At 60.6% G+C, this 17,398-nt stretch overlaps 2 protein-coding genes across 5 annotated transcripts; one reads left to right on the forward strand and one right to left on the reverse strand.

Annotated features, from left to right (window-relative positions):
* Positions 1–413: 413 nt before the first annotated feature.
* On the forward strand, positions 414–2,095 carry PVALEF (parvalbumin like EF-hand containing). The gene is made up of 4 exons (XM_084648545.1): positions 414–522; positions 868–1,003; positions 1,538–1,653; positions 1,983–2,095. Exons 1-4 carry the CDS (start codon positions 417–419, stop codon positions 2,027–2,029), a joined length of 405 nt encoding a protein of 134 aa, XP_084504671.1. The 5' UTR covers positions 414–416; the 3' UTR covers positions 2,030–2,095.
* A 4,659-nt stretch (positions 2,096–6,754) lies between these two features.
* Positions 6,755–16,547, reverse strand: LOC311531096 (alpha-N-acetylgalactosaminide alpha-2,6-sialyltransferase 2-like). 4 transcript variants are annotated; one of them, XM_084648185.1, is made up of 11 exons: positions 15,382–16,547; positions 14,905–14,970; positions 13,882–14,314; positions 12,387–12,531; positions 11,813–11,978; positions 11,338–11,515; positions 10,973–11,111; positions 10,242–10,345; positions 9,566–9,649; positions 9,095–9,194; positions 6,755–8,278 (listed from the first exon to the last, which is right to left on the reverse strand). In XM_084648185.1, the coding sequence occupies exons 3-11, from the start codon at positions 13,989–13,991 to the stop codon at positions 8,108–8,110; spliced, it is 1,197 nt and encodes a 398-aa protein (XP_084504311.1). In that variant the 5' UTR covers positions 13,992–14,314; positions 14,905–14,970; positions 15,382–16,547; the 3' UTR covers positions 6,755–8,107. The 4 variants fall into 4 exon arrangements, with proteins under 4 accessions (XP_084504311.1, XP_084504314.1, XP_084504313.1 ...); XM_084648188.1 differs by lacking the exon at positions 15,382–16,547 and having other exon boundaries at positions 13,882–14,066; positions 14,203–14,314; positions 14,905–14,934; XM_084648187.1 differs by having other exon boundaries at positions 13,882–14,066; positions 14,905–16,547.
* Positions 16,548–17,398: the final 851 nt, after the last annotated feature.

Here is a 17,398-nt window from a genome sequence, read left to right on the forward strand (position 1 = left end):
GGTCAGGGGAAGGACTCAGAGGGCACCAGCACCCTCTCCCGCGCTGAGCCAGAGCCGCTCTCGGGGGCCAGTCGGAGAGAGCGCTGCAGAGGCAGGGCTGCTCTTGGTCTGCCCACAATGGAGACCAGCTGGGGCTAGGGGCATGTCACACCAAACACCTGGCTTCTGGCGAGCCCCAGTGCAGCAGGCCTGGGCCTGGCTCCTGGCAGGTTCGCAGCAGCTGTTTGTCCACCTGACCCGGCTCGGAAGGGCAGAGAGGAGCTCGGCTGGGAGCGGCTCTGGGTGGCTCACGCCGCATGGACCATGCACGTCCCTATCCACACACACGCACCTGCGTCCTCCTGTGGACAAGCAGCCCCCGGCAGCACCAGCCAGGCTCTCAGCTCAGCTCTCCCCTTTCCTCGCCAGGGGACAGGATGGCCGAGGATTTTTCCTGCCAAGTCAAGAAGATGGCACTGGCCTTGGGAACGTCCCTGACGGACAAGGACATTGACCTGCTGCCCTCGGATATGAGACATCACGGTATGGAGGGTCACAGGGCTGGGCCCTGCCCACCCTGGGATTGAGGCTGGCTCTGACCCAGGCCCCGGGTGCACTGCGTGGGGAGGTTTGTCCCCCAGCTTTCCTTTTTTGGACAATGAATTCAAAGGGGCAGGGAAGGGGTTAAAGGGGCTCAGCAGGTTCCCAGGCCATTGGTCTGAGCCTGCCCTGGGGAGCCCAGACCGCAGGGCTGGAAACCAGCAGCAGTGAGCAGGGGCAGCGCTTTGCTGCCCGTTCTTGGTTTGTCTCTTGCTGTGATGGGCAGGTGCCTGCTTGCCTGCCCCCTGCTTCCTGACGTGTGGGTCCCCTGCCCCTCTCTGCCCACAGCTGCCTTCAACTACAGCAAGTTCTTCGAGTACATGCAGCAGTTCCAGACGCCGAGTGAGCAGCAGGAGCAGGTGCGGAAAGCTTTCCAGCTCCTGGACAAGGACAACAGCGGCTTCATCGAGTGGAACGAGATCAAGTAACGGCCAGAGGCTTGTACCCTCCCTCCCCCACTAGCCCCTGTCCCTGCCCACATCCATCCTCCCTCCCAGGGCACACACCTGCCCCCCCACCTGTGGTGCCCCACCTTGGCAGGGTAGCTGACCGGCCAGAGGACTGTGCTCCCCAGGGCTGCCAAGTGCTGCCACGGTGCCCCTGGCTCTGGGGTGGGATCCAGGCTGCAGCAGGCCCAGGAGCTGTTCTGGTTGCTGGCCCTGTCTCCTCTCAGCCCACGTTCCCAAGCGCCCGTGGGCTCCAGGGCTCTTGCCTGCAGCGCCCCGAATCCACCTGCTCTCAGCCCAACAAGCCCCCACTCCCCAGAGAATCGAACACCACCTGGGGCACCCCCAGAGGCCTTGGGCACCATCGTCATGCTGCAGGGGCTACATGGGTCTGGCCCGTCCCCTCAAACCTCACCTGCCGCTCTGCCCCGCCTGGCACTGTGAAACCCTCCTTGTCCCAGGCCAGCTGAGGCCCCAGCCACCTCCTGAGCCTGGTGCCACGTGTCCCGCAGGTACATCCTGTCCACCGTGCCCAGCACCATGCCCGTGGTGCCCTTATCAGACGAGGAGGCTGAAGCTATAATCCAAGCGGCTGACACAGATGGGGATGGGAGGATTGATTTCCAAGGTAAGGGGCTGGCTGGCGGCCGGGAGGGTGGGGGTCCATAGCACTTGCCCCAGGGGTATCCAAGCCCTGCTAACTGTGCCCCCACCTTTTGGTGGAACATGGGGCCTCTTTGGAACTGCGCTCTGCAGCATTGTTTGGGGTGGTGTCAACATCCAGTGGAGACGCCGCTTGCCCCCAGCTGCCTCCTGGGGTGTCTGGAAGGCGCAGGAAGCCAGCTGTTGCGTACGGTCTCCTACCGCCCATCTCCCCGGCCTCGAAGTGCGGCTCGCCCCAAAACACACGGAAGCCTGACCCAGCACCCACTGCTCCTCTCCCTCATCTTCCTGCAGAGTTCTCCGACCTGGTCACGAAGGAGAAGATCCCCAAGAAGAAGTAAGGCAGGAGGCAGAGGAGAAAGTGCGCCCCTCTTCCTGGCAGCAGGCCGCCTGCTTTGGGGGCAGCCCCCCGGGGAGACCGCTGCTGGCTGCCCGTGCAGCACCATGCTTGTCCTGAGTGTTCTGTCGCCTAGACCCCAGTTTGGAGGGGAAGGGGCTGGGGAGGGAGGGGGAAGGTCGCAGCCACACCTGGCCTGGGGGGATGGGAGAGCAGGGGGGGTAGCAAGATGCATACCAGGCCCAGAGCAGTAGGAGGCAGTTCTGGGCCAGGGCAGGAGGGAGGGCTTGAGAAATAACAACCACCCCCCTGGCCCCATTGCAGCTTAATCTCCCCAGCACCTCCCCTGGCGGGGACGTGGGGGCAGCTGAGCCGCACAGGACCAGCAGCGGGCGCATTCCAGACGGTGCCGCCCTCCCCCCGGCCTCCCAACCCGACAGAGCGTCAGGGCCAGCCAGGCCGGGGCTGGGAGCAGAAAGACTGAGAAGAAAAACCAGACCCGGAGCAGCTCCGAGCCTTGGGCCTCCTGTATCCGTTCCCTTCCCCCTACCCCCTCCCCTCCCGCTCAGACTGCGCCCAGCTCAGCACCGTCCGGAGAGCCCCGCCTGGGCCAGCTGGCTGCTCTCTGCCCGGAGAAGGGCCAGTTCACCATGTGCAGCAGCTGCCCTAGTTGGAGGAGGGTGGGGTGGAGAAAGTCCCTATTTGCAGCCGCTGTCCTTGTGCCGTGTCCTGCCTCGCTCCCGTCCCTGTCCCTGCCCTGCCGTGTGGGGGCAGGAGCAGCCTCAGCACTTCTATTGCAGCCCTGGTGCCGTTCGCATCCGCCGGGGCCTTTTCCTGTTCCGAATAAAGACTCTCTCGTGTGATCCCGTCTGCGGCCGAGCCCTCTGCTTTCGCCTGGCCCCTTCCCTGTACCCACAGCAGCCTCAGCCAGGAATTCCCGCTGGCCCGAGGGCTTGGCCAGACAGAGGACAGTTAGTGGCGCAGAGAGAGAAGCCAGGAGGCCTGGCCCCCAGCCCCTGGCACGGGGAGATACAGCCTGGGTCCACAAACCCCACTGGCCTGCTGAGGTGAACCCCTCCCCGCAGCATGCAGCACCAGCCATATAGCTCAGGGTTAAAGTCCCTCTGGACCCGTCCCAGGGCCTGGCACCGCTGGGCTGGGCCTGTTCTCAGAGCCCCATGAGCTCAGCTCAGCCCAACCGCAGCCCGTTCTGGGGCTGAGCTGCAGCTGGCCTGGGAGAGGGCGGACCAGAGAGAGATGCTGAGAGCCAGGGGAGGTGCTGGTGCGATGCGGAGAGAGGAGGAAGAGGAGACCCCCTGAATGCTGCCATGAAAGGGGTCCAGATTAACTTGCCGCACCCCTTCCCCTGACACCCCCAGCCTGGTGCGCCGTACAGGACAGGGGCCAGGTCCGGGGCTACTCAGTTCTTAAAGTGAGAGCACGGCGCAGGGCCCAGCTGCCCGCACTCTCACGCCTGCTTCAACGAGATCCCCCCGTGCCAATCCTGCTAACTTGTTCCAGCCGATACGGCTGGGTCAGCTCCTAATCTCCCCCTCCCGGCATAGACACCAAATTGAGCCGCAATCGCCCAGGCCGCAAAACCTCTGTCAACTTCGGCCCTTCTCTACAAAGGAGCAGTTCAGATAATCCCCAGCTAAGAGATTCCCCTTATCCCACCTAATCCACTAAACAAGAGGCTGGTTTTCAGCTTCCTTAATTGGGGATCTTTGGCCAAGCTTATCCTAGCTGCGCTGGTCGCCTGGCCTTTCTAGCCCCATTCCTCCAGCGGGGATGGGCCCCACAGGGGCAAACTCAAGGAGCACGGCAGCTGGGATGCGGCCAGAGCAGTCTAAAGTCCATGTGGAGCCAGGCCTTGGCTGACTCTGGAGCTGTGGGTGGAGAGGAGGACCTTGCTTCTGCCCCTGTCCCTTGCCTTCAGTTTAACTTCAAACTGATGCAGAACATGGGAGCAGAGCTGGGCGAGGCCGGACCCAGCAGCTCAAAGCTGGTGATCCGTCTCTGAACCAGAATTCCTGGGGTGGGAACCAGGCTGGATCTGACATGCAACAGCTGGGGCCCCAGACACCATTGCCCGGGGGACACGAGGCAGCATATCCAAGAACATGGCATAAGGAGCCAGGCCAGCACTCACCAATGGGGTGCAAACCTCAGGCCAAAGGACACCCCTCTTCTCCTCGGGGTCAGGGAGCAGCACCGCTCGCTGGCAGCAGTAGTGGGCTGTTAGCCGCCAGAGGGGGCGACACACGCCCTTTGCCATTGGGGTACACTGGCTCGACATTGGGGTTCGGGTGAGGCAGGAGCACCCCCAGGCTCGTCAGCGCCAGGCCCCTCGGGCCAGACAGAACCACGAGGCAGGCTGCTCAGGGCTGCTCTCCCCACCCGTACAGCCACGGAAGCCACGACTGCAGCAGGGGACTTTGGGAAAACAGGTAAAATCCCCTGGGCTGGACCAGGCTATGGCGGAGTTGCCATTACAGCCCAGGTGTTCCTGGCTCCCAGTCCTGTGCTCACCCCACTCCACCTGTGCCTAAGCAGGCCCTCCCAGGGCCCTCTGCTCTGACTGCACTGGGCCTTGCAGATATGCCCCCCAGAGTCCACTCTAACACTGCCCCCACACCAGCCCCGAGCCAGGAGCAGGACAAGGGCTGTGTGGTTGGACACAGCAGAGCCTGAAGATCGGTCTTTGCTCTGCTACCTGGGAAATGTCTCTGCCCTGCTGCACTCCTTTCCCAGGCTGCATCAGCCAGAAGGGGCAGCCCTGCCCCAAGCCTGCACCAGCAGACGGGAGCGGGGGTCAGCGCAGGAAAGACTAAGCGACGCCTGGCTCCCTCCAGGGAAACGGCCCAAGGAAGCACTTGGCCCCGTTTTAGCAGGTAGACATGGCTGCCTTTCCGTGCACACGACTCCCATCAAAGGGAATAGGAGACCTGCTGGTGAGGAGTGAATGGGCAGCCCCCCGCTCCCTCCCTGCCAAGGGCCTGGGCTACTGCCTGCAAACCAGACCGGGGAGCCCTACAGACAGCTGGCTCACGGCCCTCCAATTCAGGTGGGATAACAGACTCCATCTCCACCGAGGATCCCAGGCAGCCAGCCAACATAAAGCTCCAGAATCTATTGTATAACATAGACGATTTATTCACGTCTGAACTGGGCATCGGCCTAGAAGTTAGCCAACACTGCGGCTCACGGGACGGTGAGATACTGCAATGAAAAGGCAGAGCTGAGCCTACAGCCCAAAACTACCTCAGCATCAGCCATGCAACTACATTGTGCCCACAGCCGTGGTCTTCCTGAGCAAGCCGCCGAGAGCGCAGCTGAGCTAGCAGGGCTGGGTGGGGTTGCAGGACTTCTGGCCCATTCCACACTGATCTGGAGGCCCCAACCTGAGAAGGGAACCTGTACCTAGAACCCCCAAGCTGGTGCCAGGACTGGCTGGGGCCGGCTGGCTTGGAGCAGGTGGAGATCACATCACGCTGCCTTGTGGTGCAATGATCTTGCTACAGTGCAAGTCGCATTTAAAAAATGATGCAAAGAGAATGAGGGACGGCTGGGGCCTGAGCCGCTGTCCCATCCAGGGAGCTGTTCACAGCAGCTGGGAATCTGGCCCTGGGATTGTAGATGCCCAAGTGAAACAAAGCAGAACTCTTCCCCCTGAAGGGAGAGGCTTTAAAGCGCTAGGCAAGCTACAGGTACTGTGTGTCAGTGCACGGCCAGCCACTGGTACGAGGGGGCAGGATGCCTGGGTTCCATTCCCGGCAACCGAGAGTTACCTCTCGGGTGCAATAGGGCTGGGACTGAGACACCTGCCAGGACCTTCCTGTGCCCTGGCAGCCTGCCCTTCCCCTCTGTGCATGGAGCTCAGCAGCACCTGGGGCTGTGTCTCCAGAGCCGGGGCGGGAGCACAGAGCCCCAGGGTTGGGGGGAGGAGCACAGAGTGCTGGGGAGGAGCACAGGGCACCGGGGTGAGGAGGGGCAGGTGCCCTGGGATTGTTTCCTTGGCCATGCAAGGGCTGACTCCCAGCAGGCTGGGACTTGTTTTTCCCCCACCCCCACGCCAGATTTCACATGATTTACTGATTCAGAGCCTGCAGCATCCAGGGTGCACTAGGGGAGTTAGCTCTGATTAATGCTGCTGAAACGAAGGGCAGCTGGTGCAGCCTGGCTCTGCTCTGCGGACGCCAGGGCAGCTCAGTCCTGTCAGAAAGGGAGGGTGGGCGAAGGCTCTGTTCCCAGCTGTGTAGCCCAGCCCGGTGCCCAGCTGTGAGTTAGCAGTGCCAGCCCTGCCCTGCTGCCAGAGGGGAGCAGAGTCCATTGTTAACAAACAGTGCCCACTCCCATTTTACAGATGGGGAAACTGAGGCACAGAAGGAACGGCACCTAGCCAATTCTCCTGAGTTGGAACATCCCTGGCTCTCAGACTGCCCTTCCTTTCAGGTGGGTGTCACGGAGTCCCTGGGTGATGCTCTGGAACTGCTCCCTACGAAGCCAGTCAGGACTCTGGGGAAGTCTCCTTTCTGTGAGCAGCCTGTCTGCAGGACACACAGCTCACACGGCTTCCATCTTCCTGGGTCTGACCTCGGAGCATTCAGCATCCTCTGCCCCTCCGTGCGCTTCGCCCAGCGAGTCCGCCCAGGCTGGGTCCTGGGGAAGCCAGAGGGTCCTGCCCCGCAACTCCGTAGTCAGACGTGACTCTCAGCCAGCCAGTAAAACAGAGGTTTATTAGACGACAGGAACATGGTCTAACACAGAGCTTGTAGGTGTAGAGAACCGGACCCCTCAGCTGGGTCCATTTTGGGGGCAGTGAGCCAGACAACCACGTCTGTACTTCACTCCATGACCCCAGCCAGCCTCAAACAAACTCCCTCCAGCCCCTTCACCTCTGGGCTTTGTCCCTGTCCCGGGCCAGAAGGGCACCTGATCTCTTTGTTCTCCAACCCTTTAGCTCTCACCTTGCAGGGGGGAAGGGCCAGGCCATCAGTTGCCAGGAAACAGGGTGTTGGCCATTCCCTGTGTCCAGACCCCTGCACACACCTGCCCTCTAGGGCTCTGCAATGATCATACACCCTTACTCCATCCCCTAGATACTTAAGAACTGCCTAGGGGAAACTGAGGCACCCCCACACTATTGAGAGGAAACATTAAGAACAGTCCCACTTCGTCACAGTGGGTAGAGGACCTTTCTTTGGTGGTTCAGGATGGGGCTCGCTGGGGGAGAAGGGGGGCTATTGGTTAGACAAAGGACTAATGGCCATCCAGAGTTCTGGCTCCAAGAGGGACGCTCTCTGTATAGCAGCAGGGACTCATGCCACACCCCAGCTGCTGGAGTGCTGGGATCTCTCCCCTAGAGCGGCCCCAGAGGCTAGACAAAGTCCCAATGCTGGCTGAAATTTGGGGACAGACAATCCAGGAGCCAGAGGTGTCACCCTGCTTTGTAATGGGACTTAGCACAGCCCCATCTCCCCCATTCCCCGGTTATTCAGGCCTGGGAGTTCGAATGCCAGGGCTCCCTGCCGGTGGGGCCAGGCACTCTCCTGTAGTAGGCAATTCTCAGCAGCAGCAGCAGGGAGGGACACTTGGAGACCCAGCAAGCAGCGTTCTAGCCCAGAGGCCTGCTCACGGCACCAGTTCAGTCCCAGCGAAAGGCTCTCCTGGATCACGGCTGCCATGCAGCTGCCTTCTCGCGAGCTGTTCTGCAAGCTACGTAGCCCCCGCAGCTGCATTCAGCCCCATTCGCCTCCCCCCACCAGAAAGCAACAGCCTGGATTTGTTCCAAGGGCAGTCAGTCAGGTGACGACTCCGCTCTGGGCAGGAACCGCTGGGGGGCTGGCAGGCGGCTGTGGGCAGCGTTGCCCAGTGCAGGAGGACCCTTCCCCAAGCAACTAGGGGTGACAGGCTGGACAGTCCAATGGGGCTTTTCCTTCTCCGAGGTCTAGGACCCAGCTTCACGCTTGACAGACAGTTTGTTTCCAGTGCCCCACCCGGCAGGTCCCGGCCTAAGCTGGCACGTCAGTCCCTTCGCTCTGCCCCGCAGAGGGGTCCAGGCCCAGCACGGTCCCAACCTTCAGCCTCTCGTGTACAGCGTGATGAGCCGGCTCTGGTGCAGCTTCTGCCACAGCCTCATCTCCAGCCACAGGTCGTGGTTGGCGTAGAACAGCAGGGCCTTTTGCGTCTGGTCAAAGTAGTGGTCGGAGTAGGCCTGGTAGTTGGAGGTAATGAACCCGTAGGCGCTCACCTGGGAGAGGGGGAGGAGTTAGCCAGACCCTGCCAGGAGCTCTGAGCAGCCAGGCACAGACCCCGCCTAAGATCCCACTTGGGGAGGGGCCAAAACAATGCCCGACCCCTCAGCCCTCTAACGGGAGATGTGGAGCAGAACCTGATCAGGGAACCTGCTGCTTGCGGTGTATGGGCCTCACCTGACCCGCTCCCGTGTGTGTGTGCGCGGGGTGGGGGGAGGGCGCAGAGGTCACCCTCATGAGGGTCTTGCCAGCTCCTGGGAGTGGTGGGGGGGGGGCAGATTGTTGCACCCACTGGGGATGTGCAGATAAAACTCTCCTGCAGCTCCCAGCTAAGCGAGCCGGGCAGGAGCCCTGCAGGAGCGATGCGTCACCCACTAGTGCTGCATGGCCGGACCCGGGCACCGTGAGTGCCACCCGCGGGGGCAGAGCTATCGCCACAGAGACGAGGGAAATAGCTCTGAGCAGGGCTGACGCACCGTGCCCATGCAGCGCATCCACCAGCGGGCACGGACCGCAGCGGGACAAAGAGCGCAGCCCAAGGAACACAGGGGTGCCCAGCAAGGCACATGGGCTAGACCTGCAGGCTCCAGAGCGAGGCTGCAGGGAGCGCGGCTTGCAGCGGTGGAAGCAGCCGGCGCAGCACAGACGGGATGCTGTCCCTCTAGGAGTCCACCGCAGGGGCTGGGGATGCAAGGAAATGACCCAAGTCCCTCCCATCCTAAGGCTGGCAGTGTGCCCTGGGACCAGCAGATGGCAGCTTCTGCCTTGTGGTCAGGGCAGAGTGGCCAGAGCAGGTTAGTAGCCGGCCCTACCTCATCGCAGGTGTGGAGGGCAGCCAACAGCATCACTGCCCCGGTGGAGGGACGGTACAGCCTCCGCAGCGGGGTGTCCAAAATGCTGGAGCGGAGGAACCTACCAGGTAGGAGAGAAGAGGGAAGAGACCATCATTGCTGCGACTACAGCGGACGGTGGGGACCGTGCCTTCACCCAGCGGAGCACCCCACCTGGGACATCCCGCCAAGGGAGCTGGGCCAGAGGATCCCGCCACTGCAGTTACCTGTCTTCTGGTCAATGGCTCCTCTGGGAGCCAGCCACACAGGCCCTTCAGATCAGCTGGAGCACAGGGGCTCTCTCTCTGCCTCCCCAGGGGTGAAGGCTCTGTCTCTGCACCGCTTGAGGGCTCTGGGGGCTGCAGGGCCCTGAATCCATCCAGCCCTCCCGCCATGGCAGTGCAGGGCCCCGGGAAGCGCTTGCAGCCAGAGGCTCCGACACAGGATCATTACCGGTTCCTGACGTAGCGGATAAAATCTGGGTGAAACATCTTAAACTTCTCCGCCCGCAGGTCTTTCCCAAAGTATCGCTCCGGCCTGTGGGGAGAAGACGAAAGCGGGTGTGAGAATCCACCCGGCCCGAAGGGACTCCCCATGGGCATGTCCTCAGCCTGTCCAAGCTGCAGGGTCGGAGCAGAGCAATGGCCTGCCCAGCTCAGCATCCCCCCCCCCGCCCCCGGCTCCGCAGACATTCACAGAGACCCAGAGCCATTCACGCCTTATGACCAAGGAGCGGGCTCGGCTGGGGCTCCTGCTGCCCCTTTGCTGAACCACGGCAGCGTCAGAGCAGGCTGCTGTTCCTGTGGATAGCGACTGGACCCCGGGGCACCAGGGGCAGGGAAGCTTGGTCCTGCACCTGGCAGAGAGCAGAGGCTCCGAAATGCTGGGCAAGCAGAGTTGGGGGCTCCCACCTCCCCCATCAGTGACCCCCATAACAGACACTGCCCCCTTGCCAGTGCCTCATGGGACCTGGCCCCCACTTCCCAAGCATTACATGAATTGGGGGCACCCGGCTCCCCTCGTGTGGTGGGCAGTGGGTGCTCAGACCTCCTGGAGTGTATTATCATGGACCTGGGGCAGCACAGGAACCAAGCAAACCATGGACCCACCTCCCTGCCCCGGGACTCACCGAGCACCCTCATCTGGGCCGCTGTTGACAGGGCGATTAGTCAGGGCTGCCTGGAGCAGCAGGTAAACTCGGTCGTGGTCCGGGAGGAAGATGTACTTGGTTTCCTGTTGCAATGAATATGGCGATTAACGCTGCCTTGGCCCCTGGCCCAGCACTGCCTTCCCCTCCCTATGGAGCCCTCAGCTAGGCTCCTCGTTTGCTGCTGCCTGACCTGGGGGGTGACAAGGCAGCCGTGCTCAGCCCGGGGCTAGAAGAGCCCAGAGTCACCCCTGGCATTGAGCTGGCTTCTGTCATTCAGTACTCCTGGCAGCCTGGGCTCAGGACCGGCCCCACAACAGGGCTAATATTGAAGTGCATCAGCAGAGCTGTGCGGGGAGCCCAGGGTTGGACTACCTGAAGGGCTGTGGGGTGGGAGTGCAGGGCATCAGTACAGCGGTGTGTGAGATGATAAAATTAATAATTTTGCAATGTTCATCTGTAGATCTCACAACACATTACAAAGCAGGTCAGGATCATTCTCCCCATTGTGCAGATAGGTAAACTGAGGCACAGGGAGAGAGGTCACACAGTAGCTCAGTGGCTGGAGCAGGAATAGAACCCCCGACTCCTGAGTCCCAGTCCAGTGCTCCATCCATTAGGCCACACTGCCTCCCCACTCATGATCCTCAGACACCTGGGCTCTCGCCAGCGTCATCAGCATGTGATGGCCAGGGGTAGGCGCATCCCCTCACCGGAGTCTGGGGCAACTGGCGGAAACCGTTGCTGGCGTAGTTATGCAGCGAGTTCATCATGGTGTTAGTGGAGAAGATGTAAAAGGAGGTCCTGCGGCCCACGTCTCTTTCGAAGCCCTTGGTGAGGGCCGCGTTGGTCCTGCGAGGAGGGGAAGGGAGAGTCAGTCCATCCTGAAGAGCAGCGAACTCTCACCTAGGGAAGGTAGGACCCCCCCCGCTGCCCAGCCAGCCCCCCAGCGAGCTCTCACCTGGGGCAGATACGAACCCCGCCACTGCGCTGCCCAGCCAGCCCCCCCAGCGAGCTCTCACCTGGGGCAGGTACGAACCCCGCCACTGCGCTGCCCAGCCCACTGGCAAGCTCTCACCTGAAGACATAGTCGTGCTGGTCAATCGCAGCCCCTGCCCGGGAGCCGTTCAGGATGCCGCTGTTGCCCACCACGGCGCAGCGGACGCAGGGGGAGCCGCCTGCAGCAGCTCCGGAGCGGGCGTCGAACATGCGCCCGTTGGCCGACGCGTTGAGACGGGTCAGCGTGTCCCTCACAACTGGAACCACAAACCAGGGCGGGGAGATGAGCCGGGGGGCAGGCGACGTGCCCGGCACCACATGGCAGGCTTCACCTCCAGCCACGGGGGCAGAAGGGGAACTCCAGCGTGTGTCATAGCAGGGTGCCCAGCTGACATGCTCCAGGCGCTACCCAGCGTCGCCTCCACAGGGCAGCGCCAGGCCCCAGCCTTCCTGGGAGCAAGAGGCCAGTGCTCGGCTGTCAGGGCGACAGACAGCTCCCCCCGTGGCCCCGTGCGCCCCTCACACCCCACCACGAGCTGTGGGCGAGCTCTCACCAGGCCAGCCGACATCCTGCCAGCCGTGGGCCCCCCCGTAGCTCTGCAGGCGTCGATACTCAGCTGACAAGGCATGCTGGGCCCACTGCAGCACTGGAATGGCCTCCAGGAAGATGCTGCTGAACTTGGTGCCCGCGATCCTCTTCCTGATGCCACTGGGGCACCTCTGGCAAAGCAAATCCCGAGAGCGGGGGATGAGGAAGAGCCAGGCAGCCACGCCAGGAGCTGGGCAAGGGGGAGCCTACCAGGAAAGGAGGCAATGTTGCCCGGGGGGGGGGGGGAGTCTTTGTATGAGCCCAGCTCGAGGCCAGCGCTAGACACAACCAGGAGGTCCCTGGTCTGAGCAGCCACACAGGGGAGCTCAGGCTGGCCCCTTCTGGCCCCTTGGAGCTGCAGGATGAGAGGACACCAAGGGGGACAACGGGAGCAGGGCAGCAGGAGCCAGACATTGTCCTCACTGGCACTGCACAACCCTCCTGTGCATGACCACGGAGTGACGCTTCTCCCTCCAGGAACAAATCCAAGGCCTGGAGCCCCCAGGCTTCACCCCCACAAGGGAGAAGGTGGTGCATACCGAGCCCTGGTACGTCTTGTCCCGGCCATACAGGTCCCCCAAGAACAGCTGCAGTGTGGAGGTGGGGGCCCTACTGCCCAGTGGGGTCACCGGTGTCTGCACTGTCATGGGTCCGGCTCTGGGCTGGCGAGCTCCGACAGGATCCCTGTGGGGCAGGGGGCAGAGAAGAGAGCAGTTTCACAGTGCGTTCCCCCTTGGCCTGGCAAGGTGTCTGTCCATCAGACCCGATCTGGGGGAGGATCCCCCAGGGGGCGTGGGGCCCTGCTGCTTGAGGCTGCATGGCTGGCCCCTGTAGCTAGGGACTTTGCCCACCGTGGCTAGTTACAGGACGGCACCTGTGGAAGTGACGGCCAGCGGTGCCACATGAAGGCAGCTACGCAGGAAGAAATAGGGCATTAAAGGAGGCTCTGCCCCTGTTTCTGCCCCCATTCCTGCACATCAGCTCTGCCCCCAGGCATGGGAGTGTGGTCACCTCAAAGGTTAAAGCCCTGAAGTTGCACAGACCAGAACCCTGCACCCTCCCTGGGCCGTGTGGGAATAGACCTGACCCCCTGTGGTGCTGGATTGGTGCGTGAAGACCCTGACACACACAGCAGGGGGAACAGCTCCCCACCCCGGAGCGCACACAGGTGGGAGGGCCAGCACCAGCAGCCCAGCCCTCCCCCAAGTAGACAAGCAAAGCTCCCTATCCTGTGACTGATCCCCTGAGCCCAGCCATGCCTGAGAGGGGAGGATGAGAGATAAGGACAGACACCAGTACTAATCCAGCAGCGGCAGGGCAGCAGCCCAGCTGAGGGGAGGGGCACAGGCAGGCCAGGGGAGTCGGGATCGCATCCAGCTCTGTAGGGCAGACAGAAGGGGGAGCAGGGGCCCGTGAACCCTCCCGGCCAGGACCCTCGCTCCCCTTGGCGTAGGGAGCTGGGATTCTGAGTGGGAAGGTGCTGGGCACCCAGGATCTCAAGTTCCTGCATCGCAGCAGCCCCCGCCCTGCAAACGCTTCATCCCCAGCTGCCATTCAGGGCAGTGAGCGAATGCACACAAAGGAGCCGGGGGTTGGTTTGCTTCAAAAGCAAAAATCCCCTGGCCTGCGGCACCGCCTCACAGCCAACGCCCCAGAGCCCGTCACCCTGCTCCTCTGGCCCAGGCGGCTCCCACACCGACGCAGCCAGAGGGGTAGAGGGAAAGTCACTGGGGGGGGGTCCCCCCGGGTTTGCTCATCATTATCCACCTGCCGTTCAGGAAGTTCCAAGGGCACAATATTGGCACAAAGATGTGAGCAAGGGCAAGACGCCACCGCTGGCAGGGGCAGCTTGGCAGAGCCCCCAAGGCAGGGAAATCCCCCCAGATCAGCAGAATGCGTCTCCCTAGCCTCGCATTTCTGCTGCTCCCATCGCTGGTGTCCACATGCTGAGCTACAGGAGATCCACGGCAGGGACTGTGTCGCCTTCCTAGCGGCTAGAGCCCTCCAAGAACAGAGCGCGTGGTTGGTCTTTACCTGTAGAAGAAACTTGGGAAGCTCCCCTGGCTGTAGTAGGTCCTGGCTTGGTACAGAAACTCCAGGGTCACAGCACCCAGCAGAGCCCAGCGCAGGGCACAGCAGATCATGGCTGGCACAGAGGCACCAGTAGGTGCCGGAGCAGGATCTGGGCAACGCAGCCGTTCCTCGTGGCCCCACGGAAGCTGTGGATCAGGTGCAGACACATGAACCCAGCTCAGCCGCTGTCCACCCCCATGGTGGGCCTCTTCGTGCACACAGCCCTGAGCGGCCCCTCTGGATCCCTCATCTCCCCCCCACCTCGTACCGCTCCGCTCGTACCTCTCCAGGACCCCAGGCAGTGTTGAGGCTGAAGCAAGTCAGCTCTGCCAGCAGAGAGCCCTTTGGAGAGAGATCAGGTGGATAGGACGTGGAGCGGACAGCTCTGTCCAGACTGGAAAGGATCCCAGGAGAGGGCAGCACAGAAAGGGGGAAGGGGGAGAGACCGTTTCTAGGAATCTGCAATGAGAACTCCATGCTATGCAAGATGTGGCTTCCTGTTCACCGACCCACCCAGCCGTGGACCATCTCACTGGCTGCCTAGCCACCTCCAACCCAGCCCCCTCCCTTCTGTTAGCTTCCGTCCCACATCCCCCCAGCCTCATCCACTTCTCAGCCTTCCCGCCAGCCTCTTGGTTCGCAAGACTCTGCAGGGCTGGAGACTGGCTCTTTGCTTCTGCCTGGGGCCTTCTCCCTGCCTTCGCACCTTTCAGCAGCGCTGCCTGATCACGGAGAGCTCTTTCCAGCCCTGGGACGTGTCTCTGTGGACCAGTCTCTGAAGCACCTTTCGTTGCACTGGAAATTACGGGTGGGTGGATCGTTCAGTGCAGCCCGCAACGGAAACCCCAGCTACAGCATACACAGGATGTCTTATCAGCCAGCAGCAGCCGGGCTCTCCTGCACCATACCAGTAACAACAACTGCACCCTGGAGACAAGGAGGAGGGCCTTTGCCTGTGAGGGCCAGGCAGCTTTATGTACTCACTGTGTTTGTATTCCTCCAGACTGCTGGATTTCCCCAAGGCTGTTTGTTTAGACTGTTTTAAGTGCCCTTTATCAAAACAGAACATGGAGGTTAGTCCAATGAGACAGGCCAGCGCCAGCCTCTTCGCTAGGAAACTTGGGTGCGTCTTGAGAACTCGGTAGTTAGCTGAGCAAGACATGCTCAGGGCCACACGCTGCAGGGGAGGGGGGATTGCTTCCTGGGTCAGCAGCACCCAGGCCTGAGCCAAGGACAGGTTGTTGCCCGATGCCCTCTCAGACCGACCCTGTGGGAATCCTGGCTGGGGCATGGCCCGCAGGACTTGGGGACAGGGACCCCAGGGAGGCCGCACTCCCAGCATGCTCTCGGTGCAGCTGCGGGTTGCTATACCGCTGCCGTTGAGTGGGGAGGGTGGTAAAGGAACAGAAGAAAAGTCCCCACTCTGCATCTCTCCACTATGGTCAGTAACTGCCCCCAGACCTGGAGGAGCCGTCCTGGCCGCAGAGCACCAGGCAGCGTGGTTAACGCATAGCAAGGCAGCTTGGTTGCTCTCAGAGGGAAGACAGAGAACACAGCCCCAGTTCCCTCCTTCCCGGCACAGGCACTGGCTTCCCATGCTCACACGTGATCCCAGGGCTGACTCACTGGCAGGGGGCTATGTTCAAGGCTAGCAATTGACTTCTGACCTTTAACAGGCTATGGGACAGATGCAAACAAGAACACAGTGGGGAACCAGGAGAGCCAGGGGCCCCTCTTGGAGCTGGGAAAGGCCCCTCCCGTACCTTGCCATCCATCTCACATCCCCTTCCCCCTCTATGGCCTGTCTGGGATGGTGCCACATTAGTGTGGCCACACTGAATGAACGGTGTGAGCATATGTGACACTCTGTATCTCGGGGGAACACCCTGCACCCCTATGTTCATCCTTATAATATGATTGTGTGGTATCCAGTGCAAAGTTTGCCATGGTGGGTGTCTTCAGAAGGCTCATGATGCACTGAGCATTGTTGTGATAGTGATGTTATAGCTTGTAATTTCATGTACATAGTTATGAGGCTGAAAATGTGCCCTCCTGTCTTAAAACAAGCCCAGGCAAAACTCTCCAGGAAGAGGGGTAGTTCACACTTCATCTGGGCATGTATGGGACAAACCCAGCCCAGCCTCACAGGAACAAAGGACACTGGCCTCGACAACAACAAAGGATCTGTTTGGACTCTGGAGTGAGTCACCCCCTTCCTTTGGTCAGTTTGGGACTGGGATGAGGTAATGCTCACCTGGCCCTGAAGGGGGAGGGGGCAAAGCCAAGAGGAAAGAAAGAACATGATAAAAGGGACGTTTCCCATGCTCTCTCTCTCTTCCACCTCCATCTACAGACATCACCACCAAGTGACTCAAACACTGATCAAAGGGGAGAGCCTGGCTGAAGAGCAACCAGCCTATGATGAGAAGCATCTAAGCTTGTAAGGGCACTGCAAGTGTTAAAATCAGCTCAGAACACATTTTGCTTTTATTTCATTTGACCAAATCCAACTTGTTGTGCCTTGACTTATAATCACTTAAAATCTATCTTTTACAGTTAATGGATCTGTTTATTTGACCTGAAGCAGAGTGTTTGGTTTGAAGTGTGTCAGAGGCTCCCCTTGGGAGAACAAGCCTGGTGCATATAAATTTCTTTGTTAAATTGATAAACTCCTATAAGCTTGCAGTGTCCAGCGGGCATAACTGGACACTGCAAGACGGAGGTTCCAAGGGTTGTGTCTGGGACCGGAGATATTGGCTAGTGTCATTCGGTTGCAAGTAGCTGGGAGCAGCTGACATGCCAGAGGCTGTTTGAGAACAGCCCAGGAGTGGGGGCTCTCACAGCAGAGCAGGGTAAGGCTGGCTCCCAGAGTCAAGGATAGGAGTGACCTAGCAGATCACCGGTCCTGATAACACCAGAGGGGAACGTCACAGCATAACTTGACATGACTTAAACATGGCTGAATGGCTGCAGTGTTAGCAGAGCTTGAAATGGAGTCAAATCGAGAGGACAGAGAGGCTGCAGTACAGAGGATCACTCGCTATTTCTTAACCCCTGCTGAGTTAAGAAAGGCAGTTTCGCTGATTCATCAGGAGAAGGGAGAGTCAGTTATGGCTTATTGTGCTAGCCTGTTGTTAGCAGGTTCTCTAGCTGATATGGAGGAAGGGCAAGTAACATGTTATATGATGGCTTAAGGGAACCTATTAAAGTGTTTATAGGATCTCAAGAGAAGTTGGATCAGGCTAGATTGATTAAAATGACCCGAGGCGCAGAAAAGGTGGTAAGCAGAAGTGGCTCCTCCCAGAAGGCAATCAGAGAGGTTTCTTACAGCAACCGAGCAGGCTACAGTGGTCCTAATCACGTTAGTATGGAACATGGAATGGGACAACCCAACAAAGGACATGATGGGTCCAGTGGAGGATCAGTGTGAGCACAGATATGGGCTTTACTCCAGGAGAAAGGAGCAGATATGGTTCGT

Source organism: Lepidochelys olivacea, assembly GCF_965140295.1.
Source record: "Lepidochelys olivacea isolate rLepOli2 genome assembly, chromosome: 14".
Taxonomy (NCBI): domain Eukaryota; kingdom Metazoa; phylum Chordata; order Testudines; family Cheloniidae; genus Lepidochelys; species Lepidochelys olivacea.

Excerpts from the sequence above, each read along its gene's own strand:
- PVALEF (XM_084648545.1), top strand. The coding sequence starts at position 417 with ATGGCCGAGGATTTTTCCTGCCAAGTCAAGAAGATGGCACTGGCCTTG. Across the intron at positions 523-867 it reads CTCGGATATGAGACATCACG|CTGCCTTCAACTACAGCAAG; the intron begins GTATGGAGGGTC and ends CTCTGCCCACAG. Across the intron at positions 1,654-1,982 it reads TGGGAGGATTGATTTCCAAG|AGTTCTCCGACCTGGTCACG; the intron begins GTAAGGGGCTGG and ends ATCTTCCTGCAG.
- LOC311531096 (XM_084648185.1), bottom strand. The coding sequence starts at position 13,991 with ATGATCTGCTGTGCCCTGCGCTGGGCTCTGCTGGGTGCTGTGACCCTG. Across the intron at positions 11,516-11,812 it reads GCAGGATGTCGGCTGGCCTG|TTGTGAGGGACACGCTGACC; the intron begins GTGAGAGCTCGC and ends TTGTGGTTCCAG. Across the intron at positions 8,279-9,094 it reads CCCTCCACACCTGCGATGAG|GTGAGCGCCTACGGGTTCAT; the intron begins GTAGGGCCGGCT and ends CCCCTCTCCCAG.